The sequence below is a fragment of the Apodemus sylvaticus genome, chromosome 2 (genome assembly GCF_947179515.1).
Source record: "Apodemus sylvaticus chromosome 2, mApoSyl1.1, whole genome shotgun sequence".
NCBI classification, from domain to species: Eukaryota; Metazoa; Chordata; class Mammalia; order Rodentia; family Muridae; genus Apodemus; species Apodemus sylvaticus.
Genome location: NC_067473.1, coordinates 134,966,672 through 134,992,356, shown reverse-complemented (window position 1 = coordinate 134,992,356; position 25,685 = coordinate 134,966,672). Strand labels below are relative to the sequence as shown.

At 34.6% G+C, this 25,685-nt stretch overlaps 1 protein-coding gene across 1 annotated transcript in view; it reads right to left on the bottom strand.

Moving 5' to 3' along the window:
• Positions 1 to 3,595: 3,595 nt before the first annotated feature.
• The window catches only part of Chl1 (cell adhesion molecule L1 like), an 84,362-nt gene continuing 62,272 nt past the window's right edge, over positions 3,596 to 25,685 (bottom strand). Inside the window, exons 17-25 of the mRNA XM_052172630.1 lie at positions 25,139 to 25,209; positions 21,125 to 21,347; positions 19,210 to 19,325; positions 18,381 to 18,585; positions 18,057 to 18,179; positions 14,124 to 14,303; positions 9,995 to 10,126; positions 7,829 to 7,901; positions 3,596 to 4,267 (exon numbers count right to left, since the gene is read on the bottom strand). Coding sequence (XP_052028590.1) covers positions 4,051 to 4,267; positions 7,829 to 7,901; positions 9,995 to 10,126; positions 14,124 to 14,303; positions 18,057 to 18,179; positions 18,381 to 18,585; positions 19,210 to 19,325; positions 21,125 to 21,347; positions 25,139 to 25,209 — 1,340 coding nt within the window. The 3' untranslated portion in view covers positions 3,596 to 4,050. The remainder of the gene's footprint in view (positions 4,268 to 7,828; positions 7,902 to 9,994; positions 10,127 to 14,123; positions 14,304 to 18,056; positions 18,180 to 18,380; positions 18,586 to 19,209; positions 19,326 to 21,124; positions 21,348 to 25,138; positions 25,210 to 25,685) is intronic.

Sequence of the window (25,685 nt, the reverse complement as noted above, 5' to 3'; positions counted from 1 at the left end):
CCATTGTGCAAAGTAAAAAAAAGGCTATTTTTAGGTCAAATGTGATAAAGTATCTAAGGTATTTAGCAAAGTATCTTAAATATCAAAATACTTAAATAGCAAATTAGGATCCCATATTTAAAAGAACATGTCAAAACCATCTTCTAACAATTTTGAATGTATAGAACACTGTATACATTACTAAAAAGACACATTTCTACTTTTTTCTGAAAATTTAAGTCAACTGAAAACATATACATGCTACATTTGTATTCCTCGTGACTGTGAACTTGATGTGTTTCCTAGGCCTTGATGACTTCAAGTAGTCTGTCTGTAAACACGGTGACATGAATAAAATGTTTTGTTTATGCCTTTTCAAACTTAACTAATGTATGCTTCATTTATAGTTCCAGAATCAGCAAGAACCAAGATTAGGCTTGAAATGCAAATACTGCTTTTCAACTGGATAGAAAGGGACACAAACATCTTTACAGTACACGAAGTCAAACTTTTATTGGAAAGCTGAATTTCACATGTAAGGAAAATAGTTTTGAGCCATACATAACCATAAGCAGAATACAAACACCATCTACAACACAAACACATTTCAATAAAGATCTACTGTGGACATTAATATCAGAGAAAATGGAAAAGCTAAGTGGGTGAACCTGCTCCCCATATCTTTTCTCTTTCGACGATGCAATCAGTTTAAGATACAAAACAAAGTAAGCTTTGGCTCCACACTACTTATCTAACTATAGGAACACTAGGGTACATCTACTACGATAAACCACAAACCAGTCCTATTATAACCAATTTAAGGTTGTTACAAGAGTTACGCCTTCATGGCATGTAAACATATTTAGGGTTTCAATTGGCAAATATGTTTTAAATACTTAGAAAAGCAGCCGACATCTCTCCTTATTGTCCTCTATCTCTTCCACCAGTATAAAATAGCATAAGTCCATTGTGCTCTACATTTTCTTTTTATAAACATGGGTACATCTAAAATATCAGATGCCTTTATACCAAGAGAATAAATCCACTGAGTTCACATCTTATAAATACGCATGCAGAATTAGTGGAAAATGCTTTTGTATAGCAAAGACCCTGCTTAATTTTCTTCGGATTAATAATTTTCAATGGCATGTGCAAATTGTACTCCTCTCTTAACAGCAGATTTCGTTTATTTTCTGTAGATCTGTTTTCTATAAAAATATATTTATGTGCTTAGAGGGGGAAAAGTTGAGTTGGTGTTATGTGGGGGTGACTTTTTGATACATAATTTGATTACAGGTTTGGTGATGAGGTTAAAAGGCATCTTAGATTTTATCACTTGTAAATTTTTCTTCGTACAAAAGAACACCCTGTGATAGCGATCATTAGCACTTTGTAGCACAGTTTGAAGTGAAGTAGTTCTGCATGGTGCCTAAGGTTTTATATATGTGCTGGAACCTGGAAGAGAACAGATTTTCCTGACCCTCGAACATCTCCCTCTGAAGTTATCCCTATTGACAATCCTTGAGATTATATACAATCACTTACATTAAAATCATATTGTCAGTAGACTACAGAATCTTACTGTGAAACCAATTAAGAACAAAGTTGTACATACTAGCAGCTGCCTTATGACTCAGTGGGCATCTTCCAAACAATCACTGCCCATTGTAATCAGCATTGCACATGAGAGTCTGCCACCCATTGTCTGAGACAGAAGAAGAATAAAATCCACTTTAACCAATTGGATTTGCTTTCATTTGAGCATATTGAATAATATAATTCTATAATTAAAATAAAAAAAGTCCATGGACCTTGACCTGCTTTACTGAAGAGTTCTAACAGAATGAAGCCAAATAGTATGTAAAACTTCACAGAGGCTAGCAAAAGGTGTTATAAGCCATTCTCCCATTCCAATATCTAAGGAAAGAATTATGAGATCCATTTGAAACAAAAAAAATCAGTTTTGTGTCAACTTCTGACTCAAAGATTATTAAATTCCTAATGAGTTTATTCTGAACTTTTGGATGTTATTTTCAACTTACACGACCTTTTCCCAGTCACATGTTGATGAAAAGGGTGCAGAATAATAACACAGTTATTATCAGTCATATGCTTTATTTTCTCTGGAGCTCAGCACTACAGGTCCTCCCATAAAAATAGCACACAGTAATGGATCTTCCAGAAATCTGTGCCTTAATCATCAGAAAGGGCTGGAGATCTGGTTGCCCATCTAGACTTCTGGATCCTTACACTCATACAGTCTTTCATTTGGTACTTCCAAGAGAGTAACTGAATGCTGAGATCCATGGGTTTTGGAAAAAAAAAAAAACAAAACCAACCAAAACAAACAAATAAGCAAACAAAAAACCCAAAACACCCCCCAAAAAAACAAAAATTAAAAATGAAAACAAAAACAAGCTTCTCCTGCCTATGCATTCTAGAGGATGCATATGGTTAAAAAGTGTGTTTCATGTTTATTACTATATTGACTCTTTTACATGTCCACAATTTTAATCCTCAAGCAACATAATGCACCATACCAATTAAACATGAAGAATGAATAGTATGATCAGTAATTATACAAACTAAAATTAAATCTTTGAACCAACATCACTTAACACTTAATTTCATGGTGAGGCTAAAAGGTTTACAGTAAATGTGAAAGGAAATACTAACATTTAATATTTACTTATATGTATGCAGAGTCCTTCAAAGGATTGCTAAAATGCTCTAAACCTTATGTACCACTTCAGATGGCCTGGTAGCCCACATGCCAGAAACTAAAGTCTCTGAATTTGTACTAACTTTGATAGAAGGAAAACATTAAAAAAAGATCATACCACTTAAAATACATTTACAATATGATATAAATAGGAATATGAGAATTTCTACTGTAGATAATTTTCTTTTTTCAGTGCTGGGTAGAAATTCATTCCAAAACTTATTTTGAAAAATATGAATGCATTTCCCTCTATGATTATATAATGCTTTATTTTGAGACCTCATGAGGGAGAGAAATAAAAGACAAGAATCCAATCTGTCATATAGTCTCGGATATGGAACCTCATGTTATTGTGTCTAGCCCCAGAAGGATAAAAATGGTATCTTACTATATATCTTCTAACTATACAGTCATGCCCATAATTGTTCTTTTTCTCACTTTAAAATAAAAGCACTATGTTTTAAACTGTGTATATATTAACATAATATGTACAGTGCATTCATGAAATACCCAGGATATAAACATAAAGACTGAAAGCCCTAAACTTACAAATGAAGATATAAAATCAAGACATCTACATCTTTCTGTTTTTAAATTAACCTCTGACCACCACTCCCTTTGCAGCTCCAGTCAGTCGGAGTTGGAAGAAGAAAAGAAAAAAAAGAAAGAAGAAAGATACATACAGAGCTACCAGGACTGATAGAAATTAAAGACAATCATCCAGAAATTGAAAACATTGTAGTCTGTGTAAAGATAGCAATCTCTGGGCAAATAGTTAAAAGCTCATTAAATACGAGTGGTATGACCATCTAAAACATTCATTATTAAAATTTTAAATAATAACTTTAGACTGTATAGATTCCAAAGATGTTTAATAAGACATTCATGGTCCTTTTTACATTTTAAATAACCAGCTTGCTTGCTTACAATCTTTTAACCTGTAGTGAACTGAAGTCACTAAAATAGTTCTTCAAAACTAAGTATAATTGTGCATCCAGAGAGAAACCCACACAGTTATCAACATCAATGCACACACACTGAACAGGAGAACCAGGCAGGTGTGGAGTATCTGAAAATGGGAACTTTGGATTCAGTCAGAGTGGATCTAAGTACATGATTTGTTTCGTGTTCTGCATTTTGAGCACCTGAAATCAAAACCCAAAATGAAACACAAGCCTGAAGTACTTGATATCTGATCTTTTCCTTTTTCTTTTTGAAGGCAGTGCTATTTTTCTCAGCAAAATTGCAGAATATCAACCTCTGGACACGCGTTTCCACTCCTGTGTAAAGGGCCTTATGAGACTGGGGAGGTCCGGGTTAGCCAGCCGTGGTGCATGAGTGTGCTGTGTTTATGCCCGGAGTGGGAAGGTGGCGGTTGAACTTCCATTGCTTTCAACAGATCCTTTCTCCTTAGCTCCGGTGTAGGCGCCAATAAATGATCCATCTTCGTTGAATATGGATTGGTCTCCCTCTCCATATTCTACTAAACTGTCAGCACTCTCTGTGGGCTGCATGTTTCTATTCAGGGACCGAAGGCTTCCCTTGAGAGGCTTTTCATCACTGTCACTAGAAAACAAAACAAGACTTCACAAGGTCTAATAGGTTCTATACTTTTCAGATTATTCATATTAACACAAATGACAAACAGCAGAAACGACACATCCACAAATCAGTACTTAAAAAGCCATAACCAATTTTCTTCATTCTGATACTACGTTTTTACACTTCTGTTTCCCTTTGAATTAAACCATTCCTTAGGGTTATGAAGGTGCAACATGGTTATTTATATTAAGACTGTGGTCTGAGCACATATGTGCCCCCTAAACTCACATGCTGAAATGCTAGGCCCCCAAATGATGGTAGTAGGGGATGCGTCATTGGATGTTACTAGACACAGAACAGAGTCCTCCAGAAAGCCACCTTGATGTTTCAAGGACAGATCCACAGTAAAGGGTACACACAAGTGCAATGTTAACTCTCAGCACACACTCATGCCATTTTGTCCTCACCTGGATCTCACTGTTCAGTCGCCAGAATTGTGAAAAATATTTTGTTGTTGTTTATAAGACACTTACAGCGATTGCTACCCAATGGTTGAAGAAGACAAATGTTACTTTCCTTGCTTTAGGCATTGTTTTGGTTACTGGCCCCATTTTTTTTAATTTTCAATTTCTTCTTTTGATCACATAAACTCCCTTATCCTTCCCAATTTTTCTCTTTTGTTCAGTTTAACTAATCACATTTAGTCTTTTTTTGTAAAAATTTTCTTTAAAATTGTTAAAACACCCTAATTAAACACAATAGATTTCTCTCTCCCTCCTCTTGCCTCTCTCCCTTCTTCTCTCTCTCTCTCTCTCTCTCTCTCTCTCTCTCTCACACACACACACACACACACACACACACACACACACACAGTAGAAGGCGCACTTTTTAAGAAGAACAAAGGCTTGAGCTCAAGGGAGAAGAAGGTAAGCTAGCATAAATAAAGGGGAGGGATGAACAAAGCAGTATCTATAAATATGAAACTGTGAAATAAAAATTTCAAAGAGAAAATATAAATAATTATGAATACTATTTATATAGTATCTGCTGTGTATTTTCCTCATCATAAGGAGAAAACCTAAAGTCAATATGTTTGATAATATCTGTTTGATAATATCTGTTTTTAAAAGTCCTAAGTACCACTTCCCAAATGACTAGATGACAAGAACTATCTGTGTTTGACTGACACACCACTGGGAGAGGAAAAATTCTGAGTGTCCATGTTTGACATCAGCATAACCCAAGATATCTGTGTGGTATGGTACTAGGCTTCAGAATTAGGACACTCCAGTTCTAAAAATAAAGCTAAATTTAAAAAAGAGATAATATTGGTTTAGGGGACCATGAGTAACAAAGACATATATCCAAGGGCAAAGCATGTAAGAAAACTCTTCAAACATGGAAAAGAAAAAAGTTTACTGATGAATGTAAAGTTTCAGAATGAAATGCCAGAAATTATGTAAGACTATAACTAAACACTGTAGACAAACTTTACCCATCCTTTCAAAGGAAAAGCAGAGGACAGACAAATAAGTCTATGAACAAAAACTAGATTCAGGAATTTTGTTTTCTTTCTCCTTATAAGACTTCAGTGATCTCTGCCAAATGGAATTTGAGCCATTGTGTAATGCTTGACTCTTAAATGTGTGCTGATTCACCACAACATAACCAATAGAATATGCTAGAACAATGAAATATAAGTTCTAAGACTGAACTATCAATAGATTGTAGCTTGCAACTTGGCTACTTGCTCTAGTGGTCCTGCTCTGCCTGAAGCTAGGTTATAACAAGTGCCCCAGAGACATGTACACATGGATTGAAACTGAGGCTGACTCTGCTTGCCAAAATCAAAAGTTCTTTATCCATAGGTTTGAAGGAACCAATGCTGTCAATATCCACATAAGGAAGCTTTTCCACTCTCAGCCAAACCTCCAGGTGAGACCACAGCTCTAATCAAAAGCCTGTCTCCTGAAGATCTTAAGCCAGAGGACCATGACTGGATTCATTTCACATAGGTCTTTAAAATAATACCCAATTATTATTAAAGCTTTTGAGTTTCCGAAATAACCAGGAAGCAAATTCTAATTACTACTGAACATAATTTACAACTTCTCAAGCTAATCTCTTTTTCTTTTTCTGTTTTCTTCCCTTCGTTCTTTCTCTTCTACCCTCTCCTCTTTCTTTTCTTCCTTAGATCAACCCCCATCTTTTCCACCCAATTTACATGTGGAGAAATACAAAAGTATAAAAGAAAGCATCTAAAAAGCAGAAAGAGAAGCAATGAGCATAGAGCAAAGCCAAGGTCTGGCAATGCTCAGATCTACAATACCTATTCCAGTCCACCTATTTAAACTACCCTACATCCCTGATCATGCAGACAGATTCAGGGATAAATTAAAAGAGGTGGATTTTTTATTTCATAGACATTGTGATATAACCTACATCAACATCAATATAAGTCAGAAATTGATAATAACTTTCTTGGATACAACAGAAAGAGTAGAGACTAACCAGATGGCACAGAGACATTATCCAAATTAACAAAATCAAAAAAGGGAGATATAAGAACAGAAACAGGAAATTTAAAAAACCATCTGAGCCTGCTATAATAGCCTGCACTCAACAAAACTGGAAAATCTTGAAGAAAGGGTCAATTTTCTAGACAGATTCCAAATACCAAAGTTAAAATCAGGATCAGATAAACCATCAAAACAGTTCCATAACCCCAAAGAAATAGAAGTAGTAATTAAAAGTCTCCCAACCATAAAAGAACCCAGGACCAGATGGATTTAGTGCAGAGTTCTATCAGAAGACCTAATACAAATACTCTTCAAACTATTCCACAAAGTAGAACCAGAAGGAACACCATTAAATTCATTCTAAGAAGCCAGTTACAGTTATACCAAAACCACACAAAGATCCAACAAAGAAAGAGAACTTCAGACCAATTTCACTTATGAATATTGAAGCAAAAATACTCAATAAAATTCTCTCAAACCTAATCCATGAACACATCAAAATGATTATTCACCATATCAAGTAGGTTTCATCCCAGGGATGCAAGGATGGTTCGATATATGGAAATCCATCAACGTAATCCACTACATAAACAATAATCACACTCAAAGGGAAAAAAAAACACATGATCATTTCTTTAGATGCTTTTTCAGCATTTGACAAAATTCAACATCCCTTCATGTTAGAAGTCTTGGAAAAATCAGGAATTCAAGGCCTATACCTAAACATAGTGAAAACTATATACAGCAAACCTGTAGTCAACATCAAACTAAATGGAGAGAAACTTGAAGCAACCACGCTAAAATCATGGACTAGACAAAGCTGTCCACTGTCTCCCTATTAATTCAATATAGAACTTGAAGTTCTAGTTAGAGCAATTAGACAACAAAAGGACGTCCAAGGGATACAAATTGGAAATGAAGAAGTCAAATTATCACTTTCTGTATATGTTATGATAGTATACTTAAGTGACCCCCAAAATTCTACCAGAGAGCAAAGCATTTTCTCCACTTGACAAATTTGATGAAAATGTTCCAAACTGATCACAACATCTAAAGATACCCTTACCTGTATTCACCAAATGTTTCATCTTTTGCTGACTGAACTTCTGGATCTGGATGTAAATCTTCCTTTTCTTTTACTGAAATAAAGGCATGTTATCATGGCTGCTGAAAGGTGGATAGTCAAAACACATTGTCCAAAAATTTTATACCAGTAATACTAGTATTCTAAGCCATATGTTTAACATATAAGTTACTTTTCATTTAATCAGAAAATATAAAGGATTTGGGGGGTTTTAGTTTTTAGGTGTTTGTGGCAATCTTTCATGTCATTTATCATATAAAGTGGGTACTTACCTTACTGAAAGGGTCCAGATTAGATAATTCTGTCTATGAACATAAACTACCCAATATTCATTTTTTCTAGAACTATATGAGGCTCCTAACTGACCTATGACATGAAAACCATTTGCTTCCTCCCCTAAAATGAATCACTAGGTGTTCTGCATCAATGCTTTAATAAAAAGTACTTCTATAATCAAAATTATCAAAGATACCACAGCATTATAAATAATTATTTGAGCAATTGTAGGTATGGCTCAGTTGGGTAAGTGTCTGTCAAATGAGTTTAAAGATCTATGCTGTGTCCAATCTCCCACAAAAAAGCCAAACTTGATGACATCCAGCTACGATCCCATCTCTGGGGAGGTGAAAACAGAAAGATTATAGATTTAATTGAAACACTGAAACACAAGATGGGCTCTTGATTCTTTTCTCTTTAAAATCTCAAGCAAACAAGTCCCCCTTTTTACCACTGCATTCTCTTAGTTGTTCTTCAATACTAAAAGTTGTTTGTTTTGTTTGAAAAGGCATGAATTGAGGGAGGGCTTCAGACCATGTATAGGTTCATTCTTCATAATAGTTACTATTTTAAGGATAGACAAAGAAGAATGTTGTATCTCTTCAAAGATTCTAATGAATGACAAGGAATATGCATTATAGTTATTCTGAATATAATTAACACAAGTTCAGATTTCAGAGAAATATTGGAATGTAAAATTGTGTTATTTTATATTATATTTTATGAAAAATTTTGTCATGTTTGAAATGGTTTTATGTATATGATAGATTCTCAGTAAATATTTGCTTAGTGAACCATGAGCCTAAGGAACAGTTCCTAAACTTGAATACTGTAAAATACGAGATGCTGGAGTTAAATCTTTCTCTCTTTGTAAAAGCACAATGAACTGGAAACAAAGCCAGTAAAAATGTGCATTAAAATACAAGATGAATGTAATTAAGATAAAAATAAACAAGTTAACAACTAAGATGATTTTATTTTTATTTAAGGTACCTTCCATCCAACAGATAGTGCATTCAATAGAGGTTGCCCTGTACGGTAATGAGAAATGAACCACCAGCAAGGGTGAACTCTAACAAAGCTGGGTAGCAAAGGCAGTTCTATCAAAATGTAACAGCACAAAACACCAGAGCCATGTATAGAGGCATAGAAGTAGAAGCATACTTCATATAAATGAGGTCCTTCTTAGGGTTCTAAAACATACATGTGATTCAGTATTATGCCTTCTGGATATCTGATATATCTATAAATAGAAAACATAGTGTTATAAGAATTATGCTTCTTAAGAACCTATTTAACTATTTTATATTTAGGAATTATTTTATTTGATTTATTTGTGTGTTTTTATGTGAGTGCAGGTACCTGAGGAGACTGAGGCCATCAGCTTCCCCTGAAGCTGGAGTTACAGGCTATTATGAACTGCTCAATATGGTTTCTGGCAACCAAACTCCAGACCTCAAATACACACTCTAAATGACTGAGCCATCACCACAGCCCCTATAGTCCCTAAGAATATAAGTCCCTTATACACTCTAAGAATGGCCATGTATAGACTGTTAATCTCAGCATTTTGAGGGCAGAGACACAGATTGATCTATGTGAGTTTGAAACCACCTTACTATACCTAGTGAATTTAGGCTAGCCAGCTTTAATAGTGAAACATTCTTTCAAATAAATAATCACAGATATTTAACATTATAGACTGACTATGAATATTTTCGTTGGTTGGTTAATTAAGATATTTCTCTTTAGTATATTTCATTTATAATATACTATAAAGTTCTAACTGTGTAACTTTTGTGAAAGCTTCCAAAGAATGATTCCTGATATACAAGATTCAAAGTTGAAAATCACATTAAGCCATAGTGTTACCTGAATACTTTCCACCTCTGTTCCTCTTCACAAAGCAAATAGTTAACAATATCAGTGTAAGAAGAGCAATTGCACACATCAGTCCAATAAACCAGCCTTGAGTGGAGATGTCATCATATAAACCAGCGTACTCTGTTATACAGAGAGAAGGCACAGCATTGAACTCTAGAATTAGTCCATGATATCACATTTACACTAGGGCACAATCAGCTATCAGTTTTCAATAATAAATAATCTTTTCTTTGAGCCCATGAGAAATAAAGTAATCTGAAGGGCATTTTGTTGGGACACACTAAGAAATCATTCCTTCCATCCTAAGGAAGAGGCTTTCTCCAGCTGCATTTAGCTTTGAAGATGAGAATCAGAAAGGATAGTCAAGTTAAATGCAGAAGCAGCAGCAAACAAGCCACAGCACAAGCTTCCTGGTTGCAAGCAGATCACCATGGTGCCCCTCTGTGAGCTTTGGCTTGTTTTGGTTTCACTTTTAGTTTCTGTTATTAGCAGGTGTTAATTAGCCGGAAATGCTTTCATGTGACTACTCAGGCAAACCCAGTAAGGGAAATGTGACCACAGAAAGGTCATTGTGATAATTTCACTTTGGTTATCTTGAAAGGCTATGTATGCCAACAAAAAAACTGAAATTATGCCCTTTATCTTTAGTGTACTCTATTCTTTTATCTTTTAATATATCATATACATGTAAAAATTAAGCCATAGAACATGGTGAATTGCCTAAGACTGCCCATACAATTTCATTTCTCACCTCTCCCTCTTGTCTCAATTACATCTTGAAAAATGCTATCGTTATCACCCCAATTCTTAGTCATTAGGTGAACAATATGTTCCGCTCCCGGCACAAGTACCTCTACAGGGTGAATCTTTTGGGTAAGATTTACTCCTTCTGTTATCTTCCTGATACCTTTACCTAAGAAAGGTACACAGTTAAATCATATGAATCTCAATCGCTGAAAAGCAGGAGAGAAATGTAAAAAAGAAAAACTATATATGTATATCATTTTTTGAGATGAAGAAAAAATTCATTTTGGCATTTTCTATTTTAGCTCTTGAATTATTGATGGATCCAGAAAATAACATTTCAAGATTTTTCTCTTAAAATGTTGAAAATGAATGAATGCATTGATGTCAGGTCATGAACATTTACTGATAAAATGATACTATAAATCTGCCTAGTCATGTGAATGGCTCAATTCCAAACACAGACTCAAAAAACAAAACAAAAAAAAATCAAAAAGATTTCAATAAAATTTTATATTGTTTGAATTTTTCACAGCTAGTGAAAAGTCGAATGCAGCCTCTTTGGCTTATGACTACAAACAACATCATGATTTTTACTATATTTTCATTAAAAACATAAAACACATTGTTGCCTTGATCTGCTTTTGTACTGGTAAGATGGCATCACAATGTAGCTATATATAAAGTACTTTAATTAGAATCTTCAGCTAGATTTAAGTGCAGGTTTATAGATACATTTAAATGGGATGGCTTCACTGAGATTTGAAACATATAAGAATGAATAATTTTTCCAGAGGAATTATCAATTATATGTCAAGAATTTAATCACTGACCCCAAAATAGCAGATAAAAATGAGCTCAGTTTAATTAATATACATTAATTTCTGATCCTTCAATTAAATGTGTAAATATGGACGTTGAATGCATAATTTCTCCATGAATCAACTCAACATAAAAAATGTAAATTGGTAAATGTTTACAATTTACACATGAAAATGAAATAAGACCCCTAGCAAGAATATCATGGATGATAGATGATGAAATTCTGCGTTAAGTGGGCATAGGACACAACAATACTTGATCATAACTTTTTTATCACAGAACAAAACCTAGGTATACATGACTACTGAACAATGGATTTCATTTAAAAGGGTGGCACTGAAGAAAGAAAGCCAGTTACACAGAGGAGCAAAGCCTTTAGAATGAATTACCGTAACAGAATGGAGCTAATTCTTTCTTTAAAACCCAGAAATATCAGTATGTTACTTAGTGCAAGCTTTTGAGAAACAGAAACACAAGTGATTATCTTTAAACCAGAAAGGATGCCCAAGCACATTCTATCTTCATCCTTCCCTCTTTAATTAGGAAACCACCATCAAACTGGAGTGATAACCAGAAAACAAAAGCTCAAATATTAAAGCATAAACTTTCAATACCACAGTCTTAGAATGTGCTTCCTAAACAAAGGAAGGAGAAGAAATATTTACAAAACAAATTCAATAGATTCTAATTTTAAAGGTTATGGTTATTAGTGTTCTTAGTGCAGCTGAGATATATCTCCTCTGTAGAACTGTACAACACTCTAAGATTATGTTGATGTTTAGTGGGAAAGCAATTATAATTTACAGCATGGCAATATATGTCTACAGAAGAGAAATCAGTATCAACAGGGGGGAAGGGCTGTAGCTGGAATACTGAAAATGCAGATGCCTGGAAAAGAACACAAACACCTTATTATGGTACACTTTTTAACAACCAAAATAGGATAATGAAGAAATATGCCTTTATACACTGAAGAATGTTATTTCTAACTTCAGTATGCAGCATAGATGTAGCATTGGTATGAAGCCACCTATCAAGAGTTACACTCTTCAAATAATTTTGACAAGCATGAATGCAACTAAGCCTTGTTTGTCCAATGTATATGGTAGAAAGCAGAGCATACCTAAGGCATTTCTATGGACATTTTTTTTCATGCTTCAAATAATAAAAAATGGGTCTAACATTTCTCCTGGTCAATCATTGCTTCCGTCAAAAAGTACAACCATCTCTATGGCTTTACATCTTGCATGAAAAAGATGGAAGTTGTGTATTTAAACCACTACTCTTGGCCCTACTGTGAATTGAACTTATGATACCAGTTTGCACCCCTGAGAAAGATTCTTCTTTAGTGACTAGACCATTGTCATCATCTGGAAGTCTAATATTTTCTATAGATTCATAAGCACATCATTATATTTGGTCTGTGATTTATCCTCAACTACTGGGTTTGGGAGACATGCTATTTGAATACTGTTCCTATATAAGCAACTTGAAGGTAAGAGAAACCACAGACCCCAAGTTTTGTAGATAAGATGAGAACAATAACAGGGAGAAACTTATATTAAAGTTTAGAGTTTAACCATCCCTTGCAGTAATACAATGAATGATAGTGATTCATGCATTTGAATCACAATGTGTCATTAATAAATAACACACAATGTGACTTTCTCAGTTCTCTCCTATTCCCAGTATTTCTTCTATAGATTTACATTCCCAATCTACAGTTCGGAAAACTACTCAGAACAGAAATATATTTTGCCATAAACTATTTGTAAATGAACGATTTTGTTTCCCTCACTATCCTCCTTCCATTCACTCCCTTCTCTTCTCTCAGATCCTCATATGTCTGACAACTCAAACCCCACACAAGTCTTACTTTCTTAACTTTATGCAAATATAAGCTATTGAACACATTTTGCTTTACTACATTATTTGCTATTTCAATCTTGATGCACCATAGATATGATAGATCAGTAAGAAAAATCCTAAAAATGTCATTGGAGAAATAATTTTGCAAGATATATTGTTACAATATGGGGAAAATATAGAAACTAATTATAGCTGTACCACATATGAGATCACAGACTGGTAAGTCATTTTCAATTGTTACTTAGCTCAAATCACCATACAGTAAAATTAAACTTGACAAATGAATTCATGTACTATGAGTCAAGTCACGGAAATTGTAAATATTACCTCCTTTACTGTAATATATATACCAAAGTGAAAGATAAAAATTTTAGATCAATAATATTCTCCAAAGAAACTATCCTTTTAACTCAGTGAGAAGCTTTATGAGTCATGTCCACTAATTTTACTTAAGTAGAAATCCCTGACCTTTTTACATACTGAGCTATGGTTTAGTTATTCAAAAACACAAAAATATGAGCTTTACAAACAAGATCAGGAAATTCAGCATCTGTTTCACTGATACAAAATGGGTCAGATAGATTTCTCTCCATCATTTCCAATTCACAAAGACAGGGTTCCTGCCCTGCCCCTTCAGGGTGACTGTGGGAATGCACAGCATGCAGAAGGCTCATGTACTTACTCCCCTCTCCTAAGGTGGAACCTTCCTCACTTATTGGCTTCCCACAGCCTCTTGAGGTGCATGCCCTCAAGTAGAATTTGTATTTCGTTGTTGTGTTGAGGTTGGAGAGGTGCCAGCTGGATTTAGATGGAGCGGTAATGTTGATTTCATTTAATTCTCCAAGTTCGTAGGTGTCGTTCACTAAAGAAATAAGCATGAAATTAGTGGCTTGAGATTTCTCACAATTGAAGTTACAGTGTTTTGTAGTTTTATTTCTATTTAGTGAAAAATTTGTTATTGTCATTCATTATTATCAACTCTTTCTAGGTACACAGAATTATTATCACTAAATCGCCTTAGAGAATACTAGGTTATAGCCATGGTAAAACTCTTCCTAGAATGAGACTCACTGGCTGGTAAAATAGGACTTTGAATACCATGTGAAAATGGAGACAATGACCTTAACAATATTATGTATACTAGGTATTTTACCATTACTGAATGTTTACTGGATTCTTAATATAAATACTTTCAATTTGTCTTGTTGTTTGAAATAATAAACAATAAAGTACAATGATTGCTTTATGTTTTCTAGGGTTTCTCTTAAAATGTGGCTTCAGGTGAGCGTAGATGGTTCTGGATTGGTGACAAAATTATTCAGCATCTTTAGTGCATCGGAGGCATCATAAATAAAAAGCACATTTAATATTCCTAGTCTCCTGAATGTAACTTCGCAATGCAATACACTATGGAATTTTGGTCCCGACTTTCATTATTGTTTGACTGACTAGAAGCTATGATGTGCTGTTACTGCAAAACCCCATCAGATAGTACAGAACTACGTGTGGGAAGCTGAGAAGATGTGATCCCAACACCAATAAAGGCTCTTACCATTTCTCTTAGATGCCCCCCAGGAATTGCTCGTAAGACTCTACACTTCTGGAGGGACCAAAAATGTTTATCATGAGCCATGGGAAAAAAAATTGAGCTGGAAGAGAGCCAGACGCTTTGTCTCTTATCTCTGATAGTTACAATTTATAGTACCTCAAAGTACCAGATGCTTGAGGAGAAAAGTAATCAAGCTTTTCTCAAGTTGTGAACCTTGAAAACTATAGTAAGAACCTACTTGGTGATATCCATTGTTACAATAATGCTAAGAATATTACAGGAAAAATTAACTTTTAAAAAAATTGAGGCCTACTCCATAGCCTTTTTTTGTAAACCTGGCCAAGAATCTATTGTTAGAAGGTTATAGGCCCTAGAAAAGAATGTATTACTGTGATTTTGCTAAACATACACACACACACACACACACACACACACACACACACACACATGCTATCAACCTGTATTCTAAATATTTATCTTTGTACCCAAAGATTAATGCAGTTCTCAGTTTTGATCATAGTGGTTTCTCTTTGTCCATGGGTAGTTCTTAATACAGAACTCAAAACTGGTCAAAATATAGCAAATCAGTGACTGCATAGTGGTAAACTTAAACAGGACATCTAAATGGCATGGTCTCTCCAAAAAGCGTCAGTAAATTTTGTGGAAGAATCATAACTCTAACCCTGTAAGAGCCAGAAGTTGGGGAAGAATGCTCTGAAATTGTGCCTTTTAGACATAACATGGACAGTGACCTCACAAACTCATTGCAGCTATGGTAACCAGCTCAGGGTTGTGCTCCACAATGTCTCAGAACAGAGAAAAGGACTCTTTAGTTCCCACTTTGCATTGAGTGGATATTGACAGTCAGCAGTGACCAACAGAAGGGCTGTCACTTATTTCAGTGGGAAAAAAATCACAGAGAAGTTGTCCATTCTCTGTAAATACCCCACTACTCATGCTCATGCAAGCAACCTTAAGATAGGAGTAGATCATACACATAAAAAGACATGAGAAGAAAAGGAGATGTACTGGGAAGGAGGGAATTCCATAGAAGAAGGAAGGGGATGAGTGAGGATAATGAGTAAGATGGACTAAATTTTATTATAAATATAACAGAAAAATAAGAACACATTAAAATTTTTAAAGTGGGTAAATTTACTGAATGTGCATCATATTTGCCCTTATAAAACCACAGCTTGCAGTTAACTCCATAAAAGTCAGGTCATCTCTGAACTCAGCATATAGAGAATCAATGAACTACTGAACTGATTAATGAATTACAAATTTTTAAATATCTACTGTGCTCTGAATACTTAAATGCAAAAAATATAAGGAAAGGCTAAGTGCTACAGGGACATGTTTAAAGTCTGAAGATGCTAATGGCAAGAAAACAACTAGGAAAAACAACCTCTTTGCTCTCATAAAAGGCACATTTACTATTTGCATAAAAATACCTTCCTTGTTCTGTATAAGGCAATTACATCAACAAACCAAGTGGTAATCTAAACATTGCAAAGACAAAAATATTTTGGTCACTTTACCACCATTAACACTACAGAGGCAATTGAAATAATTAGTAAAATCAGTACAAGATATAGGGAAAGTATATACCATTCTGTTATATACAAACAGCAGTTAATTAGAATGATGAAGACCAAAAAAGTCATACTTCATAAAATACATCCAACATTTAATATTAATAGAGTCATAAATAATTTAATTTTAATGATTTAAGAAGTACAGTAATTATTGCTAAGTATTAATATTTCAACTACTCCTGTTATGAGAATTAATTTTAAATCAAATTTAAACCTTATAGACAGATCAAACAAATGTTTGAATTAGTAAAATTTCAAAGATAAGATACAGCTTCACTAAACCAAATGAAAAATTAAAACTCTTAGATTAGTTTAGTTCTGTCCACAGTTTTAAAACTTGATTTTTTGAAAGAGTTGTGGATTATGAACTCAGAATCAAGTTTGCATCCTAACCCAGAACTTAATGTTGTATAACTAGAGTAGTCTATATGTGTCTGTTACTTCATACAGTACTGATGTACACCACAGTATGTGCTTCCAAGGTCAAATGTAACTTACTCCACTGCAAACACCCAACAAAAACTATTGAAACATTCCTTCTCTTGGATTTCACTTGTATTTACTTAAATAGGGGTGCTGTGCTCAGTAGGGCTCAGTGGAACCTAAAGCTCTATGTGACCCAGACATGACAGTTCAAGAAGCATTAGAGGGATCCTCCAGGGCCATGATGAGGTTGGCTTTTGTGAGTAGGATAGTCCCAGGGTGTGGGGGCTACTTACCAGCTCATGGCCATAAAGTCATATCGCTGAACTGTGACTGACGCTGTGCTTTTCATTTTGAAATGATGCTTATATTGGAAGACTGTTAACAGGTCTAAGAGATGAGGGTCAAAAATGTTTCTACATTTGTTCAACCATTTTCCATCTAATGATATAGAAGCTTGCATGGGAGAGTGACTCAAGTCTCTTAACATGATCTGCCTAACTAGCCAGCTACCAATAAGGGCTCCTCACAGATAAATTGACTTCTGCTTGAGTTTGGACTCATTCATCCACTGCAGAAAAGTCAATCTTACTACGGAGCTATATGTGCTCTGAACTTCCTTTACACTAGTTATTAACTTTGACCTCTGGCATGATTCATAATTCATAAAGCTACTTACAGATGAATGGTAAATACTCTTTCCCTAGTATTCACTGTTTAATTTGTGAAACCGGAGTCCATAGACTTTTTGTAAATACAAACTGTAAACACTTAATATCATGAGCAACCTGTAGTCCCTGTTGACCTAACTCACATCTGCCATTCTTGTTAGAAAACAGATACATGTAGTAATAAATAGATGGGTGTACATAATCATGTTCCAGTAAAATAGGAATTTATTATTAAAACACACAGAGGCTCCAGTTTATCTCTGAGGCACTTTACTGATTCTTGTGCTATGTGGAATAGTGTTCATTATGACGAAAGCTAATTCCTCAGATAAAAACTGAATCATTTGTAGGTTAAAGTTCAAATCTGTACTTACTTATTTGGTATTGTAAGAGATAGCCAGTTAAATTTCCATTTAGTTTCTTAGGAAGGCCCCAGGATAAGGTGGCAGTGTCTTTATCAACTTTGATGACCTTGAGAAAACTCGGTTGTTCAGGTACTAGAAAACACAAGACCATATAAGACACTTATAAACTAATAAATCCTAGAAAAACAAAATCTCTCTATTAGAACATACATTTATAGAAACTCAGCTGTGAACTCCTATGAGCTGCACATTAACTTTCAAAAATTAAGGGACTGTTTAACACAGTCATTAAGTAATTTGCATAAGTGACAGCTTCTATATTTATTCTCTTACCTCCTTCTGGTGTCTGAAATATATAAGGCTCACTCTCTGGACCAGCTCCTTTGGAATTATAGGCTAAGACTGTTAAATGAAATTCACTAAAGGCATCTAGAGACGGAACCATTCCAGAGTTTCGCTGTCCTGAGAACCTTAGAATATTCACTTCTTTGGGATGTGTCCTTCCATCCAATAGACTTTTTGTTTTCCACCAATTTATCTGCAATGAAAAGGAAACACTCTAATACAATTACAATACCAAATGCTCAGCTGACCTCTTGAAATCAGTGAAAAATCCCAGGCAAGAAATGAATGCAATAGTTATCAATTAGGAAGTAAAAACAAAACAAACAATTATTTAAAAAAAATCAGCCTGGAACAACAATATGATCCACCCAGTATTCCCAGGGCTCCCAGGGCTCCCAGGGCTCCCAGGGCTCCCAGGGCTCCCAGGGCTCCCAGGGCTCCCAGGGCTCCCAGGGCTCCCAGGGCTCCCAGGGCTCCCAGGGCTCCCAGGGCTCCCAGGGCTCCCAGGGACAAAAACATCAACCAGATAGTATACATGGTATTACCCATGACTCCAGATGCATGCATAGGCAGCAGAGGATGGCCTTGTTGGACATCAAAGGGAGGAGAGGCCCCTGGTTCTGAAAATGCTTGATGCAGCAGTGTAGGGGAATACCAAGGCAGGAAAGCAGGAGGGGGCTGACTGGGGAACAGGGGGAGGGGAGATAGCTTATGGGACTTTCAGGGGGGAAGAACCAGGAAAGGGGAAATCATTTGAAATGTAAATAAAGAATATATCTAATAAAAAATTAAGAAAAAATATCAGCCTAGTACCAACCTGGTACCCTCTTAGAAGTCCATGGACTGTTTCCTTAGGAACTGATGACCAGGTAACTTTAACTAATGTACTGTTCATAACATCCACACGATGGATCACAGGAGCTGTACTAGGATCTGTAAGGCATTCAAGATTGATTAGGCTCCAGTGACTTGCACACAATCCTGACAATCTCTTTCCCAAAGTGATCTTTGGAACATTTATCCTAGGGAAATCATGTGTGTACTGTTGTCTCAAATAATATCAGCAGTTTCCTGTTACAGCAAACTTTCTCAGCCTACAGGGGTTACTCTATCCTATTGAGAAATGGTGGCAAGAATAAGGACAAAAGCAAATAGAAATTTAAAGCCATGTCCACTGGAATAGTCTTTGAGTTCAAAAAAAAAAATTCAGCTCAGTAACATAAAGAAATGATTTCAGAATTAGTTCAATATTAATAACAACAGTTGTCTGGGTCACATTTTGAGTTATTTATATATTTGTATAGTCAATCTGACACGGTCCAGGGTAATCAGGGTAAAGGGAACTTCAAACTGAGAAAAAATGCATTCAATGCCTTGCCTTTTGGCAAGTCTGTGGGGCAGTTTCTAGATTCATTTACTGATCTTGGAGAGCTTCACCTGATATAGGTGCGACCTTCCCAGTGTTGGTGGTCCTGGGTTGTACAAGAAAGCAAGCTGAACAAGCAAAGTGAACAAGCCAGTTGGTAGCATTGCTTCATGGCCTCTACAACAACTGTTTTGGCCCTTGGTTATTGTCTTGAGTTGCTAACTGGGCGTTCTTCAGTGATGGAGTGTGAGTTTTAAGCTGAAATAAACCCCTTCCTACCCACATTGCTTTTGATCATGGTGTTTATCATAGCAAGGGAAATATAGCTAGGACAATAGTCAACATCAACTGAGCATATACTGTGCTTTACCTACTTAGAGAAATTCTAGCAGGACCAACTCATATTTACTTTAGTATATCCTCATGAGATCAGCATTGCCATTTTCTACAGAACTGAGACTGCTAAAAGGGAGACATCAAGACAAATTGCTCATAAATAATGTTCTTCATGTCCTTTTATTTGAGTAAATAATTTGAAGACTGGGAGAATGAGAGCTTATTTGTCATTATTGACCTTTCCCTCTTTATTCCAAAATAAGAATCTAGATGCAAGAAAATAATAATATGTCCTAATGTGCAAAGTTGTCCAATGCAGCCCTTTATTTTTGGAAGGATAATTGCAGCAGTTATTATGCTATTAGTTATTAACAATACAACCTCATTTCAGCTCTTTCAAAATTGTGTATATGGTTAGAATTTCATAATCAAATCTGAGTGTGTAACTTATGTATTAGGAAGTCTCCAAGCATGCAAATGATGCTGGGGGAACTGTAGCAAAATGTTGCTAACAAGTCCTTGACATGAAATGTAAATATAACAAAACCTTGAAAACTCCATCCTGATTATGTTCCTTCCTTGAGTCTTGTGATGATGTGATCAACATGTTATTGATTTTCAAAGTATAAAGAACTTTAACAGGTTCTTTGATAAGGATGAAACTTTTAAATTTTGTTGTTATGATTTGGGCTTTTTGCTTTAGTTTTACAACTTTTTTTTTTTAAACACTGTTTCATGTGTCCAAGAGACTCTGCCCTCATATGGAGCATTTTGTCACGCTACTGCTTCAACACAGAGCTTTGTTCTTGTTGGGCCAACACTCTATGAGCAAGCTACAATCCCAGCCAAAGTACTTTCTTAACATTTGATTATGACCAATGTCAACCCTAACTGATGGACATGCATGTATTTTTCGGTCTCACAGGTAATATATTCTCTCTGCAAGTAGTATGTACTCAAAAATGTTGACACAAATTAGTAACCTGAAAATGTTCTTAGTGTGTTAAGGATTTAAGGGTGAACCACTTACAGTCTTCCCCTGAATAGAGTGTCACTGGCTGAGGGTCAGGTCCAGAGCCTAGTTGATTAATGGCTTGGACCTGGACATCATAAGGAGCATAGACAGTTGGTGTCATCACACGTAGTGTGTGGTTTGTAACTGTTTCTTCTTCCCACTCTTCAGGGGCTCCCTGGGGCTTCCAGCTCACTTTGTACTCCAGTCCTGGCCCGTTCTGTTCCATGGATTTTAAAGGCTAAAACAGAAATAAAAGTTCAGTTATGTACTGGTTGATATATTGACCTAAAGATAATAGTAACTAATTTAAAGTGTCTAAGACTTATTCGAAAAAAATAAAGAGATCTTATCAAGGCTCCTTTGAGTCAGAGGCAGATTTATCATTTTATTAGTTTAGTTTTATATAGCAAGCTCCACTATTACAAGACATGAAACGTCAACACTTTAAAATTATAAAATATAAATGACTATATGCAAAATAAACAACTAATAATTTTCAAAGAGTCTTTAGGGTTTTCTTAAGCTTCTGCCATATTCTACCTTTTTACTACCAAAGATATGAAAACTATGTGACCAAGAACTCTTGGTTCACAGATCTTTGGGCAGAATAGTTTCCTCCAAAAGATTCTGTCCCATCTTCTATGAAAAGAGAGTAAATTCTTTTTCTAATGAATACTTCCACAGCTCTTTGACACAAAATGGCTTTTTTTTATTTACTTTACTTTGTTGTCTAGGAAGGTTTTGTGGAAGTGTTTCTGATTTTTTAAAAATTAGAAATTATTCCACTTTATTTTCAGTTTTTAATTAAGAGAAATTTGAAAGAAAAATAATATGGTTTAAAGAACCAATTTAATTTCACATATGAGTACATCATTTAAATGATTAATCTATGTAAAATAATCACTTATAATACATTTTTCATTAGGCTTGGAAGTTGATTTACATCGAGAGTCATTTTGTTTGTCTATGTGGGTAAGTGAATGTCATATAAAATGCTCTTCACTCAGGACAATTGGCTAAAATGCTTACTAGAAGCCTCGATTGGATGACATTGAGAGCATCACGCTTTATCAACAAATCATTTCAGTTTTATAAACCACTTACATTAGCCAAAAATGTTCATCAAGACAAAAAAAAAGACTTAATTCCCAAAGCTACTTTTTATATTTATATTAGCATGTGTTACAAAGTATTTTTCAAAATATTTCATATACGTATTGGTCCAAATCCTTATAATAACTAGAGTCCTAAACACTATCAAATCAATAAGATATGAACATTATTTAATTATTTGTTTTTTAATTACATGCATGGGGTATGTCTGTGTGTAGATATGTGTAAGTGAGTACAGGTGCCCATGGACTCCAAAGAAAGCATTGGGTCTCATGGAGCTGAGGTTGCAGAAGATAATGAGGCACCCATCATGGGTGCTGGGAAAAGCTTTAGTCTTCCTTAACACAGTATGTACTCTTTTTCAACATGCCAACTCTCTAGTCATTAATAAAAGGTTTTAGCTTTAAACTACAAAAATAATCATACATTTTCATTCTTTAATGACAATAAATATGTAAAAATATTATTCAATTTGCTCATATTTTGCTCCAAGAAAAAGGTAAACAACATTCTCTGATAAATTTAATATACACTGTGCCAGTGTTAAGAAAAATTGCTTAGCTATTTGGCCAAATCTTTGTTTCCTGGGCTTCTGAAGTAATTTATTTTATTTATTTATTTATTATTTATTAATATTTATTTATTTTTGCTTTGTGATAACAGTCAACAAGACTGCAATAATTCTCAAAAAGCATTATAAAACCAGTCTCAAAAGAGGGAAGACAAACCAGGTGAAGAGGCCACTAGCCTTCCCTTTCACTTACATTCCAGTCAACAAGGAAGAGGTCTCCAGAAAGGCGCTATTAAGTTAGCTATCTAGGAATCTACAGATGTCCTTTGAAGGGCCTGAGAAACCTATGCTGGTGTGACATATTATGTATAATATTCTGGAAAAAATAGTCTATGTATATTACAGAGGGAGCCACACATGAGGCAAGTTTACACATATCAGTATAGACATCGAAGAAACTGACACCTACCATAGTTGTCTTTTAAAACACTATTTGAACTTATTTACTAATTTTAATGATAGAAATTATATGTACTCATTGCAGACTATATGTTGCTTTGTATATGTTGATATTGTAGAATACAAAACAGGTAAAAAGTACATGTAAGTTTGTACTACATCAAACATATTTATCTTTGAGTGGTGAGAATAGTTAAAATTCACCCTTCTACCAATTTGTAAGGACGTAGCACATTTTCTAAAAGTAATCACCATGCTGTTTCTTTATTTTTCCATTTAATTCTCCTTAGTTTCATTTTAAATATGGGATGATTTTTTTTCTTTTGAAACTTTCAGTGCATATTATTATTCCTTTAGTACTTGGATATTGAATTACCCCAGCTATACCTATTTAGGATGCTAGTTGAAGAGCTTCCTAATTTCTTAATTTACCTTGATATCTGGATGAATTTATTCATTTGTTTGTTGTTTAGGTGTTAATCAGGCGTTTTCTTCCAACTTAGTTATGTTATTGAAATCAATTTAAAAAATCATTTAAATATGCTTAGAAATAAGGGACGTCAAGCAAGACGTATTTTTAAAAAGTATCGTAGAAGATCTAAATGCACACTTTACTATAATAAATTTCTGAGTAAAACAGAATGACATAATTTTACTTTTCTTCTCTCCAGTCTCTTGCATGGAATCCTGCCTTGCTTCCTCTCAACACTCAAGTTTTTTTCTTTTCTTGCTATTGTTAAACACACACACATACACACACACATACACACACATCTAAATATATAAATACAACCTACTCAGTCTGATTACTTTTACTTGTATGTATGTGATTTCAGGACTGACCACTTGGTATTAAATAAACATTCAGGATTTTCCTTCATGAGGAAGACTCTTTCACTTTCAGCATTCCTGAGTTGCCTGTAGTTATTTTGATTTACTACATGAGGGGCCTAGGGTCTCTCTACTTAGCAGAAGAGAAATCATAATTGGTACTGGAAACCTAGCAAATCACTTAGGCTAGAGAGATCATGGTTCTTACTGATAGGCCTACTACCACCAATTTACTAAACAAGAATAATTCTGAACTGCATTCTTTAATATAGACCCATATACCTGTAGATAGGTGTGTCTCTCAAAGAAATTTCTCTTTCCTCTTTCAGTAGGAGAAAATTTAAGAAAATGACAACTAGACCAAATAGAGAGAACTTGCAACTGCCCAGAACAAGTGGATACATAACTTACATAACTCTTGGTTCCAGAAGAAACTTGGGAATTATATAATAAAATAATAGCATAATGGAAGTTATCTCAGCAGATATAAACTGTTCTTCCAAATTCAAAGAGTGGTATTATTTAGTGACATTTGCTGGTAATATATTTCTATAATGTGAGGATTCTCAGTGTCTAAGTCTAAACTGAGAAATGATGAGATTGTCATCAGAATCAGAAGTAAGTGTTTATAAGGCTGTTTACTATTACCTTTTACAAATGGTGACCATATGATGAAAGTTTCTTTTTTATTATATTTTAGTTGTAAAAGTTTCTAAAATATTCAAGGTAAAAGAGTTGATATTTGAAATTTCTCATAACAGATCCATCTAGATCAATTTGTCATTAAGTCAGTTTCTAGAATTAGACCCCATTTTAACTCATTTCTTTTGTTTGGTATTTAGTCCTTGGAATGGAGAACAAGCTCTCATTCATTTGAGACAAGCACACTACCAGTGAGCTACCAGTGAGCTAAAACTCTAACCCTATTTACAGCAAATCCAATCACTGTGGTCCTAAAACACTGACAATAATCCAGAAATGTAGCCTGACTCCCCAATCATATTTCATTGTTCTTTTAAAAAAAATACTGGTGTGTCAATAGAGTTAGCAAGTCAACTTAAAATGAATAAACAAATACCAAAGAGAAACAGATTAGCTAACAAATTAATACACACCTCCCATTTTATAATCATTTCCTTGGGTTGAGACGCTTGAACTCTGATGTTCTGTGGATTCTTGTCTGGAGCTGAGAAATGGCAACATTAAATTATTTTTCTTCATAGTGGTTTTAATATCATATAACACCCAACCCCTCAAAAACCGAGCAATTAAATATTTTACAATATTTATTAAATTCAATAGTTTCTAAGAAGATTTAAAATAGCTTTGCAGAATAAATTTTATTAAGAGGAGTACGATAAGTTTCTTGGAGTTCTATAATGACTATATGGTCAGATATCTCAAATTTAAGCCTGCTAGTTAAAATTCGAAGCTTGTTTTAAGAAACATATTTTTATTTTCAAACTGTACTTTTCTGTCACAATTATTGAGAGAAGTATATGCTGTGAATATGTCTGTAAAAGAATGAATCCGAACTTTTTGTATCAATATTAACAAGCAACTTTTATAGATATAAAATTGAAAGAAGCGTGTAATATATGCATGAAATACATTCTTGGAGATATATTTTACTGGAAACATCTTAACAAGGATTTTAACACT